This window comes from Macrotis lagotis, chromosome 8, assembly GCF_037893015.1.
Source record: "Macrotis lagotis isolate mMagLag1 chromosome 8, bilby.v1.9.chrom.fasta, whole genome shotgun sequence".
Taxonomy (NCBI): Eukaryota; Metazoa; Chordata; class Mammalia; order Peramelemorphia; family Peramelidae; genus Macrotis; species Macrotis lagotis.
Window position 1 is genome coordinate 166,986,960 of NC_133665.1, and position 20,083 is coordinate 167,007,042.

Sequence of the window (20,083 nt, forward strand, 5' to 3'; positions counted from 1 at the left end):
CCTATGAAACAGTGAGAAGGCGGAGATGGGGATGTGATGGGAAGTGGGAACCTAGTATTTTTATTTTCCTCACATGTCAGAGACAGGATGTGAGGCAAGATGCCTCTTTGACTGGTCCAAAAAGATATCTCTAAGTTCTAGGTCAGAGGAATAGGAAAAGTGTGGGGAGAAAGGAGCATTTCCATTGTAAAAACTATACAATCTCCAGTCTTTACATTATTTCCAGCTTATGTAGCCTGAAGTTTGGTCAGCCTGGAATATATTTCCCTGCTGTTAAAGAACTAACTGCCCCCAGCAATACCATTTCACCAAGAGTCATACTTTGGAAGAAATAACCACATTGAGAGGGGAGGTGTGAAGGAAGGCCTGTATTTACTTCCAAGTTTTCTTCAAATAAGCAAATATTTATTGTCCTAAATAAAATGTCTGTTTTTGAAACTGACTCTTAGTTCTCTGCCTTACATGTCAAGATTCAAGAGTATTTATTCCCTTTGAAAGGTTATAATCAACATGACGCTGAAAAGTCACAAAAATAGAGAAACAGAAACATAAAAACATCTATTAATGTTACTCTGTCAACTCTTATTTTTTCCTCTTCAGTTTGGCGATCCTTCCTAATGTTTGAGCACTATCAAAATGGAGGTAGTGTGAGGAAAAGAGGCCAGAAGTCGGACAACACGTGTGCTCCAGGCCTTAGTGCTGTCCCTCAGCCTCCATCAGCCTGGGCTTCCTGACCTGAGAACGAGGTCACTGCGCTCCATGGTCTCCACGGTTCTTTTAGATCGGGATCTAGGATGCTAGGATTTCTCTCCAAGGAGAAATTCAGATGGCACCTACTTCCCTGGGTTGTGGTTAGTTGTGAAGTGCATGGTCCATAGTACTACTGAAATGTTGGCTATTGTTTTGATGATTAACACATTCAGAAACTCTAAAACCATCACTTTTTAATGACAACAAAAGCACATGCACAAAAAATATTAATAAAATATGGAAACTGGACAAATCCAAATAAAATATGCTCTTCCTTTATATCTGTTTTTATATTGAAGTCCAAGTGTGTAAAACTTTCCTCTTTTTATCTATGAAAATAAAATGAATTATTCATGATTTCATTAAAAATAAAACATTAATGTAGGAAAAACAACAGCATTAGTATTTCATCAGACAATGTGCACTGCTGGACTGTTACATGTAAATATTTCAGTTCTTCATTTAACTGAGTAACAACCAAAGAAAGGTCAGGTTGAATGGAGAGAAAATGACAGGGCTCCACAAGAAGGGAGTCCATGTTGCACCCTGCTTCCTAAGGGAAGAGGGACAGTAGAATGCAAATGGAGCCTTTTTCTCTGCTCTCCTTCCCTGATAACGGAACCATGCAAGTTCTGCAGCAAAGAAGGTGGGATTACCTAACAAAGTCTATGATAAGGTTCCAAAACTTGGGAATCGAGAGGGTGGGATGCAAGCTTGGAGAGATCCTACATTGAGCTTGAAAGATTTCAAAACTGGAACACAGCATGTTGATCATCCAAGAAGCAGTCTATTCTAGCTGAAAAATAGAATATTTCTATTAACTTCTCTCCAGTTTTCTTGCTTTTTTCCCCCAAGACAGGTGACAAAAAGCCATAGAAAAAAGATGATAGATTAAATTAATATTCTGTAGTTCAAGTGTATTATGGGTTTAAGTATTAATGGGAAAATGTAACATTTTAAAAACTGAATACTTTGAAAATAACTTTTGCAAAGATTAAGAAAAGTAAATGAAAACTGCTTCCAAGTATATTGTATATAAAGAAAAAAAAATGCATCAAAAAAGTAAAAAGGTTTTTTCCATTTCAAATGATTTTAAATGTATTATACTTTCTACCAAAAAAACCTTCTGTTTATTTAGTAGAAAAATGTACAATAGAGGCCAAAATTCACATTTGAAACCGTGATAATTTTAGGGCTTTTACATTTAAATGATATTTTAATCTTTTAGCAATATCACTTGGGTGAATATAATATATGTAATTTATTTTATGATAAGTTTCTGTCATTAAAAGAAATTTTATTTTCATTTGTATAATATTTCCATTAATTAAAATGTTCCCTGAAGACATCTGTTCAAAGTCTGAAACATTAAAACAATGGAAAAATTCCAAAACCAAACTTTTTTTTTCCCATGAAGTTAACATTATGGAATTCTAACAGATGTTCTATTTGGTCATAGTTAATAAAATGAATTATATAGGAATTAAATGAAGCTCAACATATTTGTGTTAGATTTTAACATAAAATCAACTTCACATTAAAAAATAGAGACTTACAATGACCCTCCCACCTCACCAATAGAATTAATGAGTTGTGCAAAAGACCATATGGTGCTTTACCACTTTTTTTAATATGAAAAAACATAATTTTTGAGGCTTACAAAGGAACGTCTTAGTGAGAATAAAGTCCTTTTTCCAGACACTCACTCACTACCAAGAGTTCATGGAAATGACTGCAGACACCTTCTCTTGAGTGCTTCCTCAGGGTTGTGTAAACCCTGCTGCTTTGTCTTCATACATACCGCAGAATCTATTTTATCCATTAAGGGGACTTGGACAGGAAAACATACATCAAAGTGGAAGGAGGTCCTGAGATCAAAAGCAGCAGATATCTTTTGTATGTCTACAGGGGAATAATTACATCACCATAATGGGATCCAATTAGGTATCACTTAAAGATTTGTAGGATACTTTCCACATGTGACCTTATTCATTTACAATGATGCTGGGATAGCAGATACTATTTTTATCTTCATTTTACAAATGAAGAACTGAGAATCAATGACTTGCCTGGATCACACATTTATTTATCCATCCCATAAGCATTTTTTGAGTTTACTACAGGTTATGTCTCTGGGGCAGAAAAAAGTAAAACAGTCCCTCTGCCCTCTAGGAGCTTACAATCTAGTTAGGGATACAGCAGGCAAATACATAGGTAGATGTGAGAGAGATAGAGAATAATTTGGGAGACAAGGAAGTACCAGATGAGGAAAACAAGAAGGGCTTCATGGAGAAGGTGAGTTTTGAAAGAAATCAGAGCTTCTAGGGGGCCGAAAGGTGGAGGTTGAATATTCCAGGGATGGAAGATAGTGTGCTGTGTGTGAAGATCAGGTAGATTGATGGTTTGGTTCAGTGGCAATGTGAGTGAAGGGGAGCAATGTGGAGGGGAACAAGAATGGGAAAGAAAATCCAGGTTGTAAAGGGCTTCAAATGCCAAAAAGAAGACTCTGTACTTGATCCTAGGTGTTCACGTTCATGAGTAGGGGGATGACACTGTCTAACCTATCCCTTAAGAAAATCACTATGAAAGATGGATTGGAGGGGGAAAGGACAAGAGGCAAGAGCAATAATTAGGTGACTACAATAGCCCATCCAGGAAATGAGGGCCCAAACTAAGTGTGTGTTTGGGGGGGGGGGGGGGTGTCAGGAAATCATATGTAGAGATAAAAATGCTAAGATTACCAGATGACTGGATATGGGAAGTGAGAGTAAGGATGAAACAGTTTGTGAACTGGGTGATTAGAAGAATAATGGTGTTCTTAACCAAAACAGCTAAGTTTGGAAGAGAAGTAGATTTGGGGGAAAGATAAAGAATTCACTGTCTGCCACCCAGCCACCCCTACTATTATTACTATTTTATTTTATTTTGGGTCTTTTTTTGTCTTTTTTTTTTTTTTGGTTTTTGCAGGGCAGTGGGGTTCGGGTGGCTTGCATGTCACACGGCTGGGTGATTGTTGGGTGTACAGGGCCGGATGTGGGCTCGGGTGCTCATGGCTCCAGGGCTGGTGCTCCATCCATTGCGCCACCTGGCCATACCTACAATTACTATTATTTTTTTAATTTTAATTTTTTTTCTCTCCTCTTTACTTTATTGCTCAAGCAAGTCTATATTTATGGGGGAGGGGGCATTTTGTTTACTCTTAAACAAGAATATTTTATTAATGTAAAAAACTATTTGTACAAAATGAGAATAAATATTAAATAAAAAAAGAAAAAGAAAAAAAGAATTCAGTTTTGGACGTGTGCTCTGTGGAAGGTCTATAGATAAGAGTTTTCCAGGTCCTTCAGGCAATCTAGTTCATGATGCAGGGCTGGAACTCGGGAAAATGATATGCTGAATATGCATATAACACAAAGATACATGAGAGTCGTCAGCACAGAAATATTACTTAAATCTATATATGCGATATGGTCATCGTGACAAAGTATAGAAAGAAGAAGACCCAGGCAGGATAGAGCATACAACAGTTCAAGGTCAGAGACAGATGATGAACAAGTAGAAAAATTGAAGGAATGGTGGATATATGGAGAAAGAGAATGAAGGGGAAGCAGTATCATGAAACCTAGAAAAGGAAGAGTATCCAGGAGAGGCTAACTAGAACACCAGAAGCTGCAGTGAGGGTCAAGGATGAAGACTGGGAAAAATCATGACATTTGGCAATGAACAGATCACTGAAAGAGAGTGGTTTCAGTTGAGTGATGAAGCCAAAATATAAAACTGAGATAGAATATAAGAAGGAGAGGTAAAAACAAACAAATGAACAAACAAAAACAAGAAGGGTAACATTTTTCCTAGGAGTTTGGCTGAGAAAGGTCGGAGGGGCTTAAGATGATAGCAAAAAAGGATAGAAGGATCACAAGAACAAGTTTCTTTTAAGGAAGGGGGAGACTAAAGTATTTTTATAGGCAAAAAGAGAAGGAAAATAGGAAGAGATTAAAAATAGGGGAGATAGTATGATTGTAAGGGCAGTTTGCTGGGAAAGGGAAAGTCATGATCAAGGGTATATGTAGAGGGCAAGGAAATGGGCCAGAATGAAGGAGGAGAGATGGATAAATGATGCTGAAGAGCTGTGAGATGTAGTGAAGGGGAGAAGAGGAAGCTTGTGGAGAAGTTCAAGGTACACTCTCACTCTGGAGATCAGAAGGCAGGAAAGTATGCGGGATGCTCAAGGAGCAAAGAGGTTTGGAAGAGTTGGAGTCAGGAGTGGGTTAGAGAGGAATCAAGGGAAAGTAAAATTATCATTCCATGCTTTAAGGAGGGCTCAGATTCATAATGGACCCATATTCATGGAGGGGTGACTTTCTTCTCATCCACTCAGAAGGGTCTGATCAGAATGGAGGAGGCAAAAGATAAGAGCAGGGTAATTTAAGGCTTGGCTAAATTTAAACTTACACAATGAAGTAAATACAGATTTCTTTAAAAATGAATACAAGGGAAATTGTTGTATGTCATGGAAAGTCACTTGTAACTGGAAAAATCAGAAGATGAGTATATGCCTCATATCCTCGGGACTATACTATTAAGGGAGTTTGGGACTGCGAGGAGAATAGATGCTTTCTGGAGGAGGAAGAACATTCTAGGAACAGGGACAGTCTATTCAAACAAGAGGAGATGGAAGATGGACTGGGATGTACAAAGAAGAGCAAGTAGGCCTGTATGGCTTCTGAAAGTTACAATGCAAGATGAGAAACGATATGTGATGGATCTGGAAAGGTAGATTTTAAGCTGGATTTTAAAGGGCTTATATGTCAAACTAGGTCTTCTGTATTTTTTTCCTGCATACAATGGAGGAACCAAAGGAGCTTGCTTAACAAGAAAGGAACCAAATTGTGTCTGTGCCTTAATATCAAAGAACAGCCATGTGGAGGATGAAGCAGGTGAGGCCAGGTAATAATCATTTATTAAGTGTTTGCTCTAAGCCAGGCACTTTGCCTCAAAAATCCTGCATTCAAATGAAGGAGGACAAAACATTAAAAAAAAGCAGAGTAGGGGAAGCTAGGTGGCTAAGTGGCTAGAGTACTAGACCTGGAATCAGGAGTACCTGAGTTCAAATCTGGCTTCAGACACTTAATAATCGCCTAGCTGTGTGACCTGGGCAAGTCACTGAACCCCATTGCCTTGCAAAAAAAAAAAAGCAAAGAGTACACCCATGTGGGGATGAAAGGGAAACTGGGAATCCAATTAGGAAATTGGCCCACAGCCCAGAAAAGGGAAGATGAAGGACATAAACTAAGGTCCAACCAGGTGAGCAGAGGATTCAGAGCAAGAGATTCCAAAATTGTTTGAGATTTGAACCCAGGTTTTCCTGACTCTGTGGTAAGTTAAGCAACACTCTCCTTGGTATATTGTGGAATGGAATACTGCTCAGCTCTAAGGACAAGTGGGATAATTTCAGTAAAATCTCAGAAGACTTAAATGAACAGATCCTGAATGCTTTACACAATAATAGTAACACTGTGTAATGAAGAACTGAGAATGACTTGGCTCTTCTCAGCAATCCACTGATCCAAGACAATCCCCAAAAGATGGCATGATGAAACATGCCATCCATCTCCAGAGAAAGCACAGAGTCTGAATACAGACTCAAACATACTATTTTTCACTTTAATTTTTGTCTGTACTTCCTTTCTCTTTTCTTTTTTTTAAAGAAATCATTTATTTAAGGCAATGGGGTTCAGTGGCTTGCCCAAGACCACACAGCTAGGCAATTATTTAAGTGTCTGGGGTCAAATTTGAACTCAGGTCCTCCTGACTCCAGGGCTGGTGCTCTATCCACTGAGCCACCTAGCCACCCCATTTTACTTTCTTTCACAACCTGACTAATAGGGAAATATGTTCTGCACAACTGTACATGTATAACCTATATAAAATTGCTAACTTTTTCAGGAAGGGAGAAAGAGAATTTAGAAACTCAAAACTCTAAAACTAAATATTAAAAATTGCTTTTAGACGTAATTGGGAAAAAATATTATCTCAAAAAAACCCCCAATACTCCATTCCCATACTCTGGGGGCACGATTTTCCACAGGGTACTGCCCCACTGGGGGCAAGAGCAAAGGGATGCAGGGTCCCTTGTGGAGCCACGGCCAAAAGGACACACACAGCTCAGCCCTCCTAAGGGAATGTCCGGGAATGCTTGGCCTCGATCCCCTGTGGTGTCGGATGACCTCTAGTAAGGTTGCCGGATGGCTAGTGGCTCCCAGGGCAACTTGAGATATTAGCTGACACGTCCTCTCTGCTCTGAGCTCCAGATGGTTACTCTCCACTGTGTCCTCCTGATCTCAGCCCTTCCCCACGAGGGGGTCCCTCAGCCCACACTGAGAGGCAACTAGGTAGGGCAAAGTAGATACAGCAGGTCCTGAAGTCAGGAGGACCCAAGTTCAAATCCAGCCTCACTTAATGCTTAATTAGCAGTGTGACCTTGGGCAAGTCACTTAACCCCATTGCCTTGCACAAATTAAAAAAAAGAACATTGAATATTATACATCTAACTGGGGGGGGGATTAAAATTTTAAAAATAATTGCTATGAGAAGTGGATTGTCTTTCTTTACATACACAGAGATGAAATATGCCCCTCAGCAACCTCTACCTTTTTTTCCTTCTAAGTGTGACCTCTCTTCCACCATGGGAGGTTCCCAAATATTTGAGAAAGCTATGTCACCCATAAGCATTCCTTCATTTGTGATGACAGCCTTGAGTCCTTCAATGGGCATATTCAGCATGGTGGTTGTCCCCCTCAGGCTACTCTCCAATTATTCCTCATCTTTTCCCAAATGGGGCCCTGGACTTGAAGTCATATCTGCCCAAGGGAGAGCAGCCCAGGAATGTCATTCCCCTTTTTTCTGGGCTTTGTAAGTCCCAAAAGGCAGCCTCAGCTCACAATAGCTTTTTCTGGCAAACTTATCACCACCATATCGTGAAGCCCACTAAAAACTGACATCTTTTCAGATTTTTGTACTTGTGGAGTTGATTTTTTGGATGCAAGTACGTGATTAAACTTATCCCAACAGATATCAGCCATCCTCCTGAATTTGGCCCATTTCTAGTCCTCATTGAAACCTTGACTCATGACTGCAACGCAGTTTTTCAGCATCTCTCCCCAACATTTTATCACATGAAAATCTGTTAAGCACAGCTATGTACAGCTTCATCCTAGTCGAGGATGAGAAAGAGACAAATGGCTCCAGGCTGTGCGGACCAGATAATCAGGATTCTTCCTTCTGACCATTCTAGTCAGCTCCACGTTCACCCTAACAGTCGGTGGGAACATAAAGAGCTTGAACAGAAGCTGTGTGAAATGAACTGGAAAAGATGGGGGGGGGGGGGGGCGCCAAGCTGGGCAGGGGCATCAGACATCAGGAGGAGGAGGTAACAGGTACACTTGAAGCTTGAGGAGAAGGCAGTGGCATGACAGATCTAAGCTATGAAAGATTCTGTGGAGTGGTTGGGTGGAGAGAGGATGGGAGAGGAAGCTGAAATCCAATTAGGAGCTTCCTGCCATAGCCAGGGTCTGAATGAGGGTGGGCCACACAATCATAAAAGGGAAGGAATGGAGGTTTCTTTTCTGTTGGGACAGATATATGACTAAACTTAGCTGATCTCTACATCATGATCAGGGAACTTTAAGTTGTTTAATAAACCTCAGTATTTTAAAATAAGTCAACTGAAGAAGGAAGAAAAAGAGTGATGAAGACCAAAGACAGGCAGGGAAAGTAGCCTAGGAGGAGGGAAGGGAAAGTCTCAAACTGACTATATTAACTAATCTATTCTGGTCCAGCCCAGATTTATCAACTAAGTCCTTCAGAGGATCAACAGCACTCTTTGAAATGCTAATTACATGTACATTATCTCTTCAATTATTCTTATCAGAAAACCCCCAGAGATTGAATGAATGAGACATCCACAGAAGCCCACCAAGCTAGAATCCCCTCTTTGGGATGCAGTAGCAACCAGAGGAATGTGAATCTAGGGGTGGAAATTTCCCAACCCTGAACATAACAACTTAAATTTCCCCTAGTTCCCAAGTGTTTCCAGATACAGTCATTTTACTAAAACTTCAGATTTCCCTTCTACCATAGAAAAGTCCCAGGTGATGACATTAAAGATACTCCCTTGAAGCTCCCCAGAGGGCATTGCTGCTTGCTCACAGTCCAGTGATGAAGGCAAGGGTATCTTGAGAACAACACACCAACCCCCAGCTCAAGGTGTGTGATTTTGCCAGGGTGAGTGCAGCAATGTAAATAAGAAAGAGGAGGTTTTAAAATTTAGCAAAAGCAGCACAAGATGAGGTGGCTAAGTGGTGTGGTGCAGTGGATAGAGCAACAGCCCTGGAGTCAGGAGTTCAAATCAGGCCTCAGACACTTAATGATGACCTAGCTGTGTGGCCTTGGGCAAGTCGCTTAACCCCACTGCCTTGCAAAAACTAAAAAAAAAAAAAAAAAAAAAAGACAGCACAAGATGCCAGTTATACTTAGATTCTCCTCAAGTTGTACTTGTCCAGTTAATAAAGCAAATGATTTCCCCTGTCATAAAGCTAAATAATGATTCAATGCATTCTCGGGGAAACAGGGATGTCAGTTTCCTTAGCATCCAGGAAACCACATTCACAAGTCTCAAGCTCCGGCTCAGGACTTCCTGGGAGGCAAAGCTGACAAGTTAACAGGGAATATGCATCTAGAACAAATGTACAAATTTCCTGGCTGTTTCCTAACTTTCCCATAAGGAGGGGATGCTGGAGTCAGAAAAATGCCTAAAGTGAAACTATTTGTAATGCAAAGATGTTTGTTTAAAACAGACAGATCACTTCTGATTTTCCTCATTTGGAAAAAAGAAACTACATTTCATTCAGCAATAATTCGCTTCTGATTCTATCAGAAAGAACCTCGAGGAAGGCAATATTTCAACAGAAATCAATTCTGAAGGTTCTCTTATGAATACATAGAATGCAGAAGACCCCAATTAAATTCCCAACAAAGCCCTGCCATTCTGAGTAAACAAAGTTATCTCAGCTGGGTCAGAGAGTCTGCAAAGATAGCAGCCTAGAAATTAATTACTAGTTTGACATATGTCACAACAAATTTTATAGAGAATAGCATCCACTTGTAACCATGTGTTTTATCTATTTGTTTGTATGCAAAATCAGTATTTGGTAGCATGTAAATATATTCATTTATTCAGAACCTCTCAAAGAAATAAAAAAGGCTTGTTGCCCTCTTCTCCCTACATCAAGATGAAATCTGAGTAAATAACACATGTTTAGTGAGCCAGAAAATGAGAACAGAATGAAGCTATGGTGGGAGGGATGTTTCTGAAAGGCAGGTGTCATTTTCCCCCCAAATACCTAATTTTGAGGCATTCAATTTTCTTAAAAACAGTTCTACAAAGACCTTTGCTAGCACTGGTTAATTAAATATTGTTTCTAATGCAACTTTCTCAAAAACTCTTTTAAAAGGAAATGCAAAATATTTCTGTACAGTATGAAGGAGACAATGCTTTTTAATCAAACAAAAGCCCTTCCTTAGTCCAAGTGTTTTGCTTTTTAACAAGTTAATTTTTTCTGTAAATGCATAAAAATAGTTTTCATATAAATCAATAAAAAATAAATAAATAAAAATGTTTGTCTCAAAGGAATCCAAAATATAAAATAACCTGGGTAACAAAGCAGAGGATGGTTTACATTCTCATTTATAGGGTCCTTAAAACAATATCCATTGGCAAATTTTATTCCCACCTGATGTCTCCAAGAAGTAATGCATAACAGTGTCTAAATTAAAGTTAAACAGGCAAGAAACTGAAGAGATAAACAATCTTAAACAGATTAAAAGTAAAACATTAAACTAGCTGAACTGAACAAGTATAATAGCCTATAATATTCCTTCCCTACTACCTACCACAGGCATGTCTCTCCATCTAATTTTTTTCTTCCTCATTCTTCACTCAACCCTCCTGCCTCCTTTATCTTTGTCCTCCACTGCCTCAAACCCTATGCACTTCTGGACTTCTTCCTCAGTTGACTGTGAAAAACCAAAAGCCTGTCTCAGCTTCTCTGCTTGTCCTCTCAAGGGCTTTTGACCCCGAACCATCTCCTCTTCCTCCTCCTCCTCCTTCGGGCACTTCTCAGTTCTGCTTCTCTACACTTTCTTACTACTAGGATTTCCTTCACTGGGATCAACTATTCCCTGACCCCTAGGCATGACTATCCCTCCATTTTCTGCCCTGGGCCTTTTCATCTTCTGTTTCATGGTGATGTCATCAGCTCCCTTGGGGTCAGGTATCACCTCCATGCAGAAGACCTCCTAATCTAGGTCTCCAACTCTAATCTCACTGGCAACCTTATAACACCAAGTGGCTACTGGACATCTCTACCCAGACAAGCCACAGGCATCTCAAACTTCACATGTCTAAAAAAGGTCACACCTATTCTCCCTAAAACTCACCCTTTCCCTAATCTTCCTGTTTCTGCAGGGGGTGCCCCTATTATTCAGGTTTTCTAATCACACTTGCAAAGAGTCCATATGATCTTTTAAAACATAAGCATTTCCAAATTAACCAACCCACAGGCATCAATACTTGTGCGCTCTCCTTGACCCTCAGGGTCCCTCTTCTCCCCGATCAGTCCCACACCCCACTTGTTGCTTGCTTCCCTCTTAGAAAGCTCCTCCACACTGCCAGTGTTGCTAGAGCATAGATATGACCATGACAGGCACCTGCTCACTAGGTTTCAGTGGTTTCTCTAGCTTCTAGGCTCAAATGCAAAATAAAGAAGCAGTCAAACGTTTCAGTTGATCATTGTCACAACATTCCTGGAACTGTACACAAGGATCTGCTTCATCTTCATTTACCTTGCACCACTTCAGAGAGGGCTGCCATGCTGTCTTTTTCTGAAAGATCAGATCCTTGTGCAATGGAACAGGAATGTGAAATACTTGGCTACTCTGATCAAAATCCCAATCCAAGACAATTCCAAAGGACTCATGATTAATAAATGCTATTCACCTCCAGAGAGAACTGATGAACTCTGAGGACAAACTGAACTATAATTTTCTCACTTTCATCTTAAAGAATTTGACTAATATGGAAATATTTTGCATGATTTCATACATATAATTAATATCATATTGCTTGCCTTCTCAGTGGGGAAGGGGGAAGGGGATGAGAAGGAGGAAAAGAATTAGAAACTCAATTAAAAACAAATTAATACCAAAAATAAATAGTAAATGGAAATATTTTTAAAAATCACCCATTCTAAATGAAGTGGTTAAACGAAGACAGTCTTTCTCTTAATATTTGATTCTACTTTCCAACTGAAATTTGCTCTTCTTAGAATGAAAACTTGAACTATCACAAAAGACTAGAAATCAAAAGACTCAAGTTCTAGGTCCAGATCTGCCAATCACAAATTAATTAGTTGTCCAACTCTGGAAAATTACCACCTCCCTGAGCATCAGGCTTGGCTAGCAAATGAAGAATAATCATAATATCTATCCTGCCCACCTTGTTCTGAAGATCCAATGAGAAAAATGAGAGAAAAGTATTACACAAAGTAGAAAGAGAATTCCAAGTGAAAGTTGTCGTCATCATCATCATCATCATCATCAATGACCAAGTGGTTTGAGGAACAAAACTGAAGGTTGGCAGAAAGATCACTTATCATATCAAAGACACATATTTCTGTTGTGATTTTTAACTTTGCTAAACAAAGTGTCATCAGATTTTTGTCCTTAGAATGATAATGACCTCTGATTGAACTTTGAACTGGGGGGGGGAAAGAAATAAGTGATTTACCTCTCTCAAAACAGTGCTTTTATAACCGCGATACAATCCCTGGATGCCCTGGAACAAAGACATTGAGAGGTTTTCACTAAAAGGAAATTCCATCAGCAAAGACAATTTTCAAATGGCATTCCATGGACTGTGGTTCTACCCATTCTATGCAATGCTATTAAACATGGGGGGTGGGGGGGGTGTTGACTAGCTCTGGGGATCCCCAGGGGTAGATCCTCCTCCCAGAGGTCAAGTTAAATCCCATTAAAATGGCAGCTTTTCTGGTAATATTACTGAGCACACAAACTTCTCTAGCTATTGTTTCTGTTATTTTACATTTCCTCTTCTCTGTGGGTAATTACTGGAAGAAGCACTTGAGATACTTTAAAGAAGAAACATTTCCAAACGTACATACTCTTAGAGTAGCAATTTTTCATTCATAGAAAAATGAAATTATACTCCCCCCAGTTTGAAACAGAAGATGGCATGACTTAATAATCTCCCCTTAATATAATGATTAACTACAGCCCTTCCCAAGGAATCTTGATTTTTCTGTTCTGCCACCAATGGGAGTCAGCACAGGTTCTCCAAAGGGCATCTTTTATTTCTGTAATTAGAAACTCTATAACCCCTTTCTTAGGTGAGGAGTGGATACTAATAATCATTCTTTTAATCATTCTTTTCTAAATAATTCCCTTAGCAGTTCAATTAAAAATATCATTTCTTAAAATCCTAGAAACTTCCACTTCAATTGTTTTTTAAGAATTGTTTAAGTAGATTTCCAAAAAAAAAAAACTGCACGAGGATGATGATACTGTTATTACTCACTATACACACAAAAACACAGTCAAGTCCAGGTGCCCTTACACAAAATCTCAACTACTAAGTATCCTCTAGCCTCATTATCAGTGAAAATGATTTGTAATAAGGAATCCTCACTAGAGAGCTGGGGTGGTAGGGGAACAGAATCCGGCAGGCAGTATCAGACAAGGCCCTTTTGTCAGTTGATTCTGCTTAATAATTTTCTTTTTTAAAAGGATGGAGGTGATCACATATCTGAAGTTGATTATGGTGTTAAAACAAAGCCATTGATCATTTTTTTTTTAAAGAACAAATATCTAATATGGACTGTGCACTTACTGGCATAATGGTGGAAAGATCTGATGGGAATTCGTGTGTCTCAAGATTTACCAGCTTGCCAGATATTTCTTTATGTTACATTTAGGGAAAAGTCCAAAAGCAGATCTTACCTCTTGATACAGAATGTTGGAAAAAATTTGAAATGTCCCAGAAGCAGCAGATACCTGTGCCCGCTGTTTTACAACTTCTGAAGGAACACGGATCAAACAGGCCACCTTAAAAAAAATGAAGTATGCACCTATGTTAAATCTTAAGAAATTTTTTTTCACCATAAAAAATGAGATGATCACCACATGATTCAAAGATAAGATTTCCGTGGAGTTTGAACAACCTTAGGGGGAAAAAACCTGATATCTTATTATGTGATCTTAGTATCTCTTATACTTTATTTTTCTTCCTTAATGATATGATTTCCCTCTCATCACATTCAATTTGGATCAGTGTATACATGGAAACAATGTAAAGACTGGCAAATTGCCTTCTGTGGGGGGAGGAGGGAAGCAAGATTAGGGGAAAAATTGTAAAACTCAAAATAAATAAAATCTTTAAAATGAAAAAGATAAGATTTCAATCAAAATTCATTCATTCAACAAGCACTAACTGAAAGCTTCATGTGTCAGAGTGGAAGGAATGCAGGTAGGATGAGGTCCCAGCTCCATTTCTAGACTGGTGACCATGAGCAAGGAACTTTACCTTTCACTCCTTTAGGTCTGGGGAGGGGGGTGTTTAAACTCATGGAGTTGACATAGAAAATGACAAATGAACATTATCTTTGCTGTACTGTATTTTTCTTTATTTTGATTAGACTTTAATCAGTTTGACAGCTCTGCTCTTGGCAACTCTGGCAGTTTGGGAGTAAAAGTGCCAGCCTGTATTTAGCTTCCTCACTCAGCAGTTTCCCCTAGACTAGTTACATTCCCTAGACCTAGAAATAAAAAGCAAAGCTAAAGCTATAATACTAGCCTTTGAAGATCACAAAGGTACCTTTTTTAAGAACTTAAAACATGCAATCTACATTGGAGAAGGAGCACACAAGCTCTGTAACATCAAAATTTCTTATTATAAAAACAAAATGTTACATTCTTAAATGTTAGCAATTATTCACATATCTTCAAAGGACTGAGAAATGGTAAAAATAAGCCAAAAAACTACTGAAGATAGCAAAAGCATACAGACTAAAGGCTGCTAAAAAATGAATGCCTTTCAGGTATTTTATTCTTTTAATACTATTTTCCAATAGCAAGGAGAGAGAGAGAAGGGGAGGAGAGGAGAAAAAAGGGAAGAAGGGGGGAGGGAGTAATGAGAGAAAAAAGGAAAAAAATATCCTATTAATGAGGATTTATAAAAGGAAATAACATTCATCACATCTTATGACTTACTTTTTGACTCAGAAAACAGTCCCCAAAAGCCTAGGTGTTTTAAGAGTTTGAGACCCAAAACTCAGCTTGAGCTGGAGGAATTCCCCTGCTGCCTCCTAGTCATTTGGGCAGCCCCATGTACCAGATACAAATCTTTTCCAAGTAATTAAGGAGGTAATCCTCTTCTCCTGGCTCTTAATGAGAGGCAACCCTTAGCATCTGGGCTGAGAAAAGAAAAAGGCAGATAAAGGGCCATGGGTGCAAATGAGGATTGCACAGGTGAGACAAAGACATTTTGGTGCTAACAGGGATCAGAGAGGCTGGTGGCTCTGCACAGGAATTCCCTGCACACTCTGTGGGAAAAGTGCTCCCCAAGCCACTGCTTTGACACACCCAGTGACCCCAAGGGGCACCCCCGCTCCCCCTCACCCCCCACCAGGGTTCCCTCCAACTGTAGATGGTTGAAGTCCTTGGAAGCCTGCCCTGCCTTTCAGCCTCCTCCCTCTCCCTCCACCGTTGCTCCGACTTCTGCTCTCTGGCCCAAGTGAATACTTAACCCATAAATCATAACAATTTTAGCCTGTCAGAGCAAAAACAAAAATCAGAATCAAACACCTTTGTATGACACAAAAAGAAGTCTCTTGCCTAATTCCGTCTTGTACCCTGTTGACATTGTAGGTAAACAGAAACACTTAGGATGGAACCAGACAACATGTCTGGCCCTCATCTTCCACCACCTGCTTTTCCAGGCTGGCAGTGACCTCCAAGAGGCACGTCCCATGCCCAGTTGCTCAAGCCTCCAACCTGAAGATGACTTTCCATTTATTAGAGGACAGGATTGAGTTTTGCTTTTGCTTCAAATGTGTAACAACTTATCAGAGCATCTGATACACAGTAAGCATTTCTTCATATTCTTATTCTTATTATATTATTATTAGCTGTGTAATCCTCAGCAAGTCACTTTATCCTGACTGCCTCTAATCAGAGCCATCTCCAGTCGTCCTGATCCACACTTGGCCACTGGACCCAGATGGTTCTGGTGGAGAAAGTGAGGCCGGTGACTTAGCACAGGACCCCCCAAATCCAATTCAAGTGCTTGTCATGGTACCACTTCCCTGATGTCATGGTCTTCTTTGGGAATGGAGGGCAAACATCAATCATTAAGCACAAACTTAATGATCTCTTACTAAACTAAAATGGAAGAGCATAGCACTTCCAGAAAAATGAAATTAAACTTAAAAATGCAGACTCAAAGTTCTCTCTCCTACATCTTAATTCCAACAACACTTAATAGGATTCAATGTATCATTTGGCTTACGGTCTTGGACAGCTCTTTTTATTTTATATATCTTCTTGTTCATTCCTCTAGATTTCATTGGGTTTTCTTGGCAAGGATATTGTAGTGATTTGTCATTTCTTTTTCCTGTTCATTCTGCAGATGAAGAAACTAAGGAAAATGGGGTTAAGTGACTTGTCTAAGGTCACATAGCAAGTAACTGTCTGAGAAGATTTGAACTCAGGTCTTCATGACCAGGTTCAGAGCTCTAGTCACTGCACCCTCTAGTTGCCCTTTGTATCAACAACTTGTCTTTTCAAAACTAGAATATCTAAGTAAATCATAGGTATTTATAAAATTCAGACACTGAGAAGTTGAGGCATCTTGTCTTCCCAACCTGGATCAGCAACTTTTAAAAATATGATGTCCCCTAATACATTGTTGGTGGAGCTGTGAACTCATCCAACCTTTCTGGAGAGCAATTTGAAATTACACCCAAAGGGCAAAAAAAAAATGTGCATACCCTTTAATCCAACAATACCACAACTAGGTCTATACCCTGAAGAGATTATGAAAAAGTGTAAAAACATCACTTGTACAAAAATATTCATAGCAGCCCTGTTTGTGGTAGCAAAGAAATGGAAATTGAATGAATGTCCATCAACTGGGGAATGGCTGGACAAATTGTGCTGTGTGTGTGTGTGTGTGTGTGTGTGTGTGTGTGTGTGTGTATATATATATATATGTATATATATATGTATGTATGTCATGGAACACTATTGTTCTATTAGAAACCAGGAGGGATGGGAATTCAAGGAAGCCTGGAGGGATTTGAGATGAGCAGAACCAGAAGAACATTTTTCACCCTAACAGCAACATTGGGGTGATGATCAATCTTAATGGACTTGTTCATTACATCAATGCAACAATCAGGCACAATTTTGGGGTATCTGCGATGGAGAATACCATCTGTATCCAGAGAAAGAATTGTAGAGTTTAAACAAAGACCAAAGACTATTACCTATAATTTTTTAAAAAACTGTTATCGTATTATATAATTTTGCTATCTCTTTTATTTTTTTTCCCTTAAGGATATTTCTTTCATCACATTCAACTTAGATCAATGTATACCAATGTAAAGACTAACAGAATGCCTTCAGGGGTGGGGGGGGGGGGGGGAAAGGGAAGCAAGATCAGGGGAAAAAACTGCAAAATTCAAAATAAATAAATTTTTTTTAAAAAAGCCTTAAAAAAATAAAAGATACTCAGCCTTCAGAGATGGTAGGTGGAGTAATAATGTACAATTTCATATCCATCACTAGACTGGAGGTTTCATGAATTCAGGGACCATATTATACCTGCACTTTATATTTCCATCAACAATTAGCCCACAAAAAGGGTGATTCATAAATTCTGTTGAAAACAACTTTGAAAAGCTTCATAACTCTGATTTGTATAATGATCTATGTGATGAGGGTGACATCATCCTAGGGTGTGATGAAGGTGACACCATCCCATTTCCTTCCAGTATTGATGAGCTCAAGATGCAGAAGATGACCTACATTTTAAAAATGGTCCACACATTAGTTTTGCTGGGCCATACATGGAGTTTGTGGGTGTGGGCAATGGAGAGATGAGAGGAAGAGAAAATAATTGCTAATTGAAAAAAAATTAATTTTAAGAAGTGAAATAAATGTTTTTGAATGAATTAAAAAAATAGATGTTCCAAGTCTCATTGGCTCTATGACATTTGAATATTAAGGAGAGGGGCAAAGAGGAGAGCAAGTAGACCATTTCTAAGAGAATGATTCTTGCTAAACATCTAGAATATTATAGAGAGCTATATTGGTAAGGGGAACAATAACATTTCTTATCCTAAATTGATGCTATTTTACTTTTTGACTTTTTTTTAAGGTTTTTGCAAGGCAATGGGGTTAAGTGGTTTGCCCAAGGCCACATAGCTAGGTAATTATTAAGTGTCTAAGGCCAGACTTGAACTCAGGTACTCCTGATGCCAGGGCCAGTGCTCTATCCAGTGTGTCACCTAGCCGCCCCTCTTTTTGACTTCTTAATCCCCACTTTTAAAAAATATTATAATATGAATTTCATTCATTTATTCAAAAAGTAATCAAGCATTTCCTTTATTCATCTATAAAATGAGGGGCTGAGAGTCTCTTCCAGATCTAAAATTCTCAACTTATGATCTTATGTAAATAGTGAACTTTGGTGCTTCTGCCTCATTTAAATCCAATTCCGTGGCTAGTCAAGATATGGCCTTTATGATGTCATCAGTACTCTCTGAGGACAAGCAACAGAACAAATACTCAAACATGTAACAAACCTTAGTGATCAATAAGCAAAAGTCTGATTAAAATGCCACAAAATGACTTTTTTTCTTAGAAAAGCCTAAACACCAATATAGCACCTACAAAAATGATTTATTTTAAGTAGTTATGAAAAATTCTTAAAATTGATATAATGAGCCAGTAGTTAATGGAACCACCATAAAAGAAAAGTATAAGTGCTAAAGTCAATCATCTTTCAATGCAATCCTATATGTCACACTTAGAAAAGTCATATATGTGTGTGTGTGTGTATATGTATGTATATATACCATAAAAATAGAGCAATGTCAATAAAAGATTCCAAAATTAGATTAAATAGCCCATCACAATATGACCTGAAGTAAGCATAACCATCCAAGCCCACAGGGACTTTACTTTTGATAACATTGTATAAACTTTAAAGCTCCTACTAATAACTGCAATAGGAAACCAAGTCAGCTGAAACTCCTATGAGTCTAATAAGGCAGCTCCTGATAACTAAAATCCATTCTCAAAAAGGTACACCACCATGTACTTTTCAATTCTAAGGGTCAAAAGTGACGAATGACCCCAATATGTCAAGAAAATAGGAATTGTCGACTTTAGTGGTTTGGCATAAATATTTATAGAACTTCATGCTTCATAACCTTCCATGTCCTTACATTAGATTTTTATTCCTTAAAAATACAGAGGCAGAAGGAAAACTTTAAAAAGGTTCTCAGATGAAAAACAATATAACCAAGTAAAGGGGTACAAAGCACCCGGCGTGGCTTCCTGACTTCCATGGTGCTGCAATGCTGGCCTAAGAGAGAAGCTACAAAGCAATGCCGCTATCTATTTTCTCCAGATACCATCAGCACCTTCCATTTTGTTTTCTATTAACTCTGATCTTTCTTAGATTTGAATTTGAGCTACAAGGGAATATTTCACTGCACAAGAACAAAAACATGTTATGGCACTAGAGTTCTATGAAAGGAAATAACGGTAATGTCATCTGTAGGTCTATCGGTAAATGCATTCTTCACACAAAAGATCTAGGCCCCACAGGGGGAAGCATCCAGATGGGACCAAGAAAAATGCCACTCTCCGAAGCCCTTATTAATATATTAAATTCTATAAAAATAAAAGAAACTTACAACTTTCTAAAAAGAAACATAATCAATTTGCTTATCAATGAATCAATTTTATTTCCTTTTGCTAGGATTCTTCATACTACCTATACTATGATAGAATTTTAGATTTAAAATACTGGTAAATAACAAAATGATACAAAACCTTATGTACTTTGAAGTAGATATTTTCAAAAACTAGACAAATTCATTGTGATTTACTCCATGTGTCAAGTCTTCCTTTGTATATTTAAGATATGGAAAACAATAAAATGCACAGAGGCTGCTAATCAGAAAACTGA

The 20,083-nt window shown here is 38.6% G+C and overlaps 1 protein-coding gene across 3 annotated transcripts in view; it reads right to left on the reverse strand.

Moving 5' to 3' along the window:
- SLC25A26 (solute carrier family 25 member 26) overlaps positions 1-20,083 on the reverse strand; it is a 174,264-nt gene that overhangs the window by 128,362 nt on the left and 25,819 nt on the right. For all 3 annotated transcript variants that reach the window (XM_074198785.1, XM_074198786.1, XM_074198784.1), the window contains exons 4-5: positions 13,825-13,929; positions 12,596-12,643 (exon numbers count right to left, since the gene is read on the reverse strand). In XM_074198785.1, coding sequence (XP_074054886.1) covers positions 12,596-12,643; positions 13,825-13,929 — 153 coding nt within the window. The remainder of the gene's footprint in view (positions 1-12,595; positions 12,644-13,824; positions 13,930-20,083) is intronic.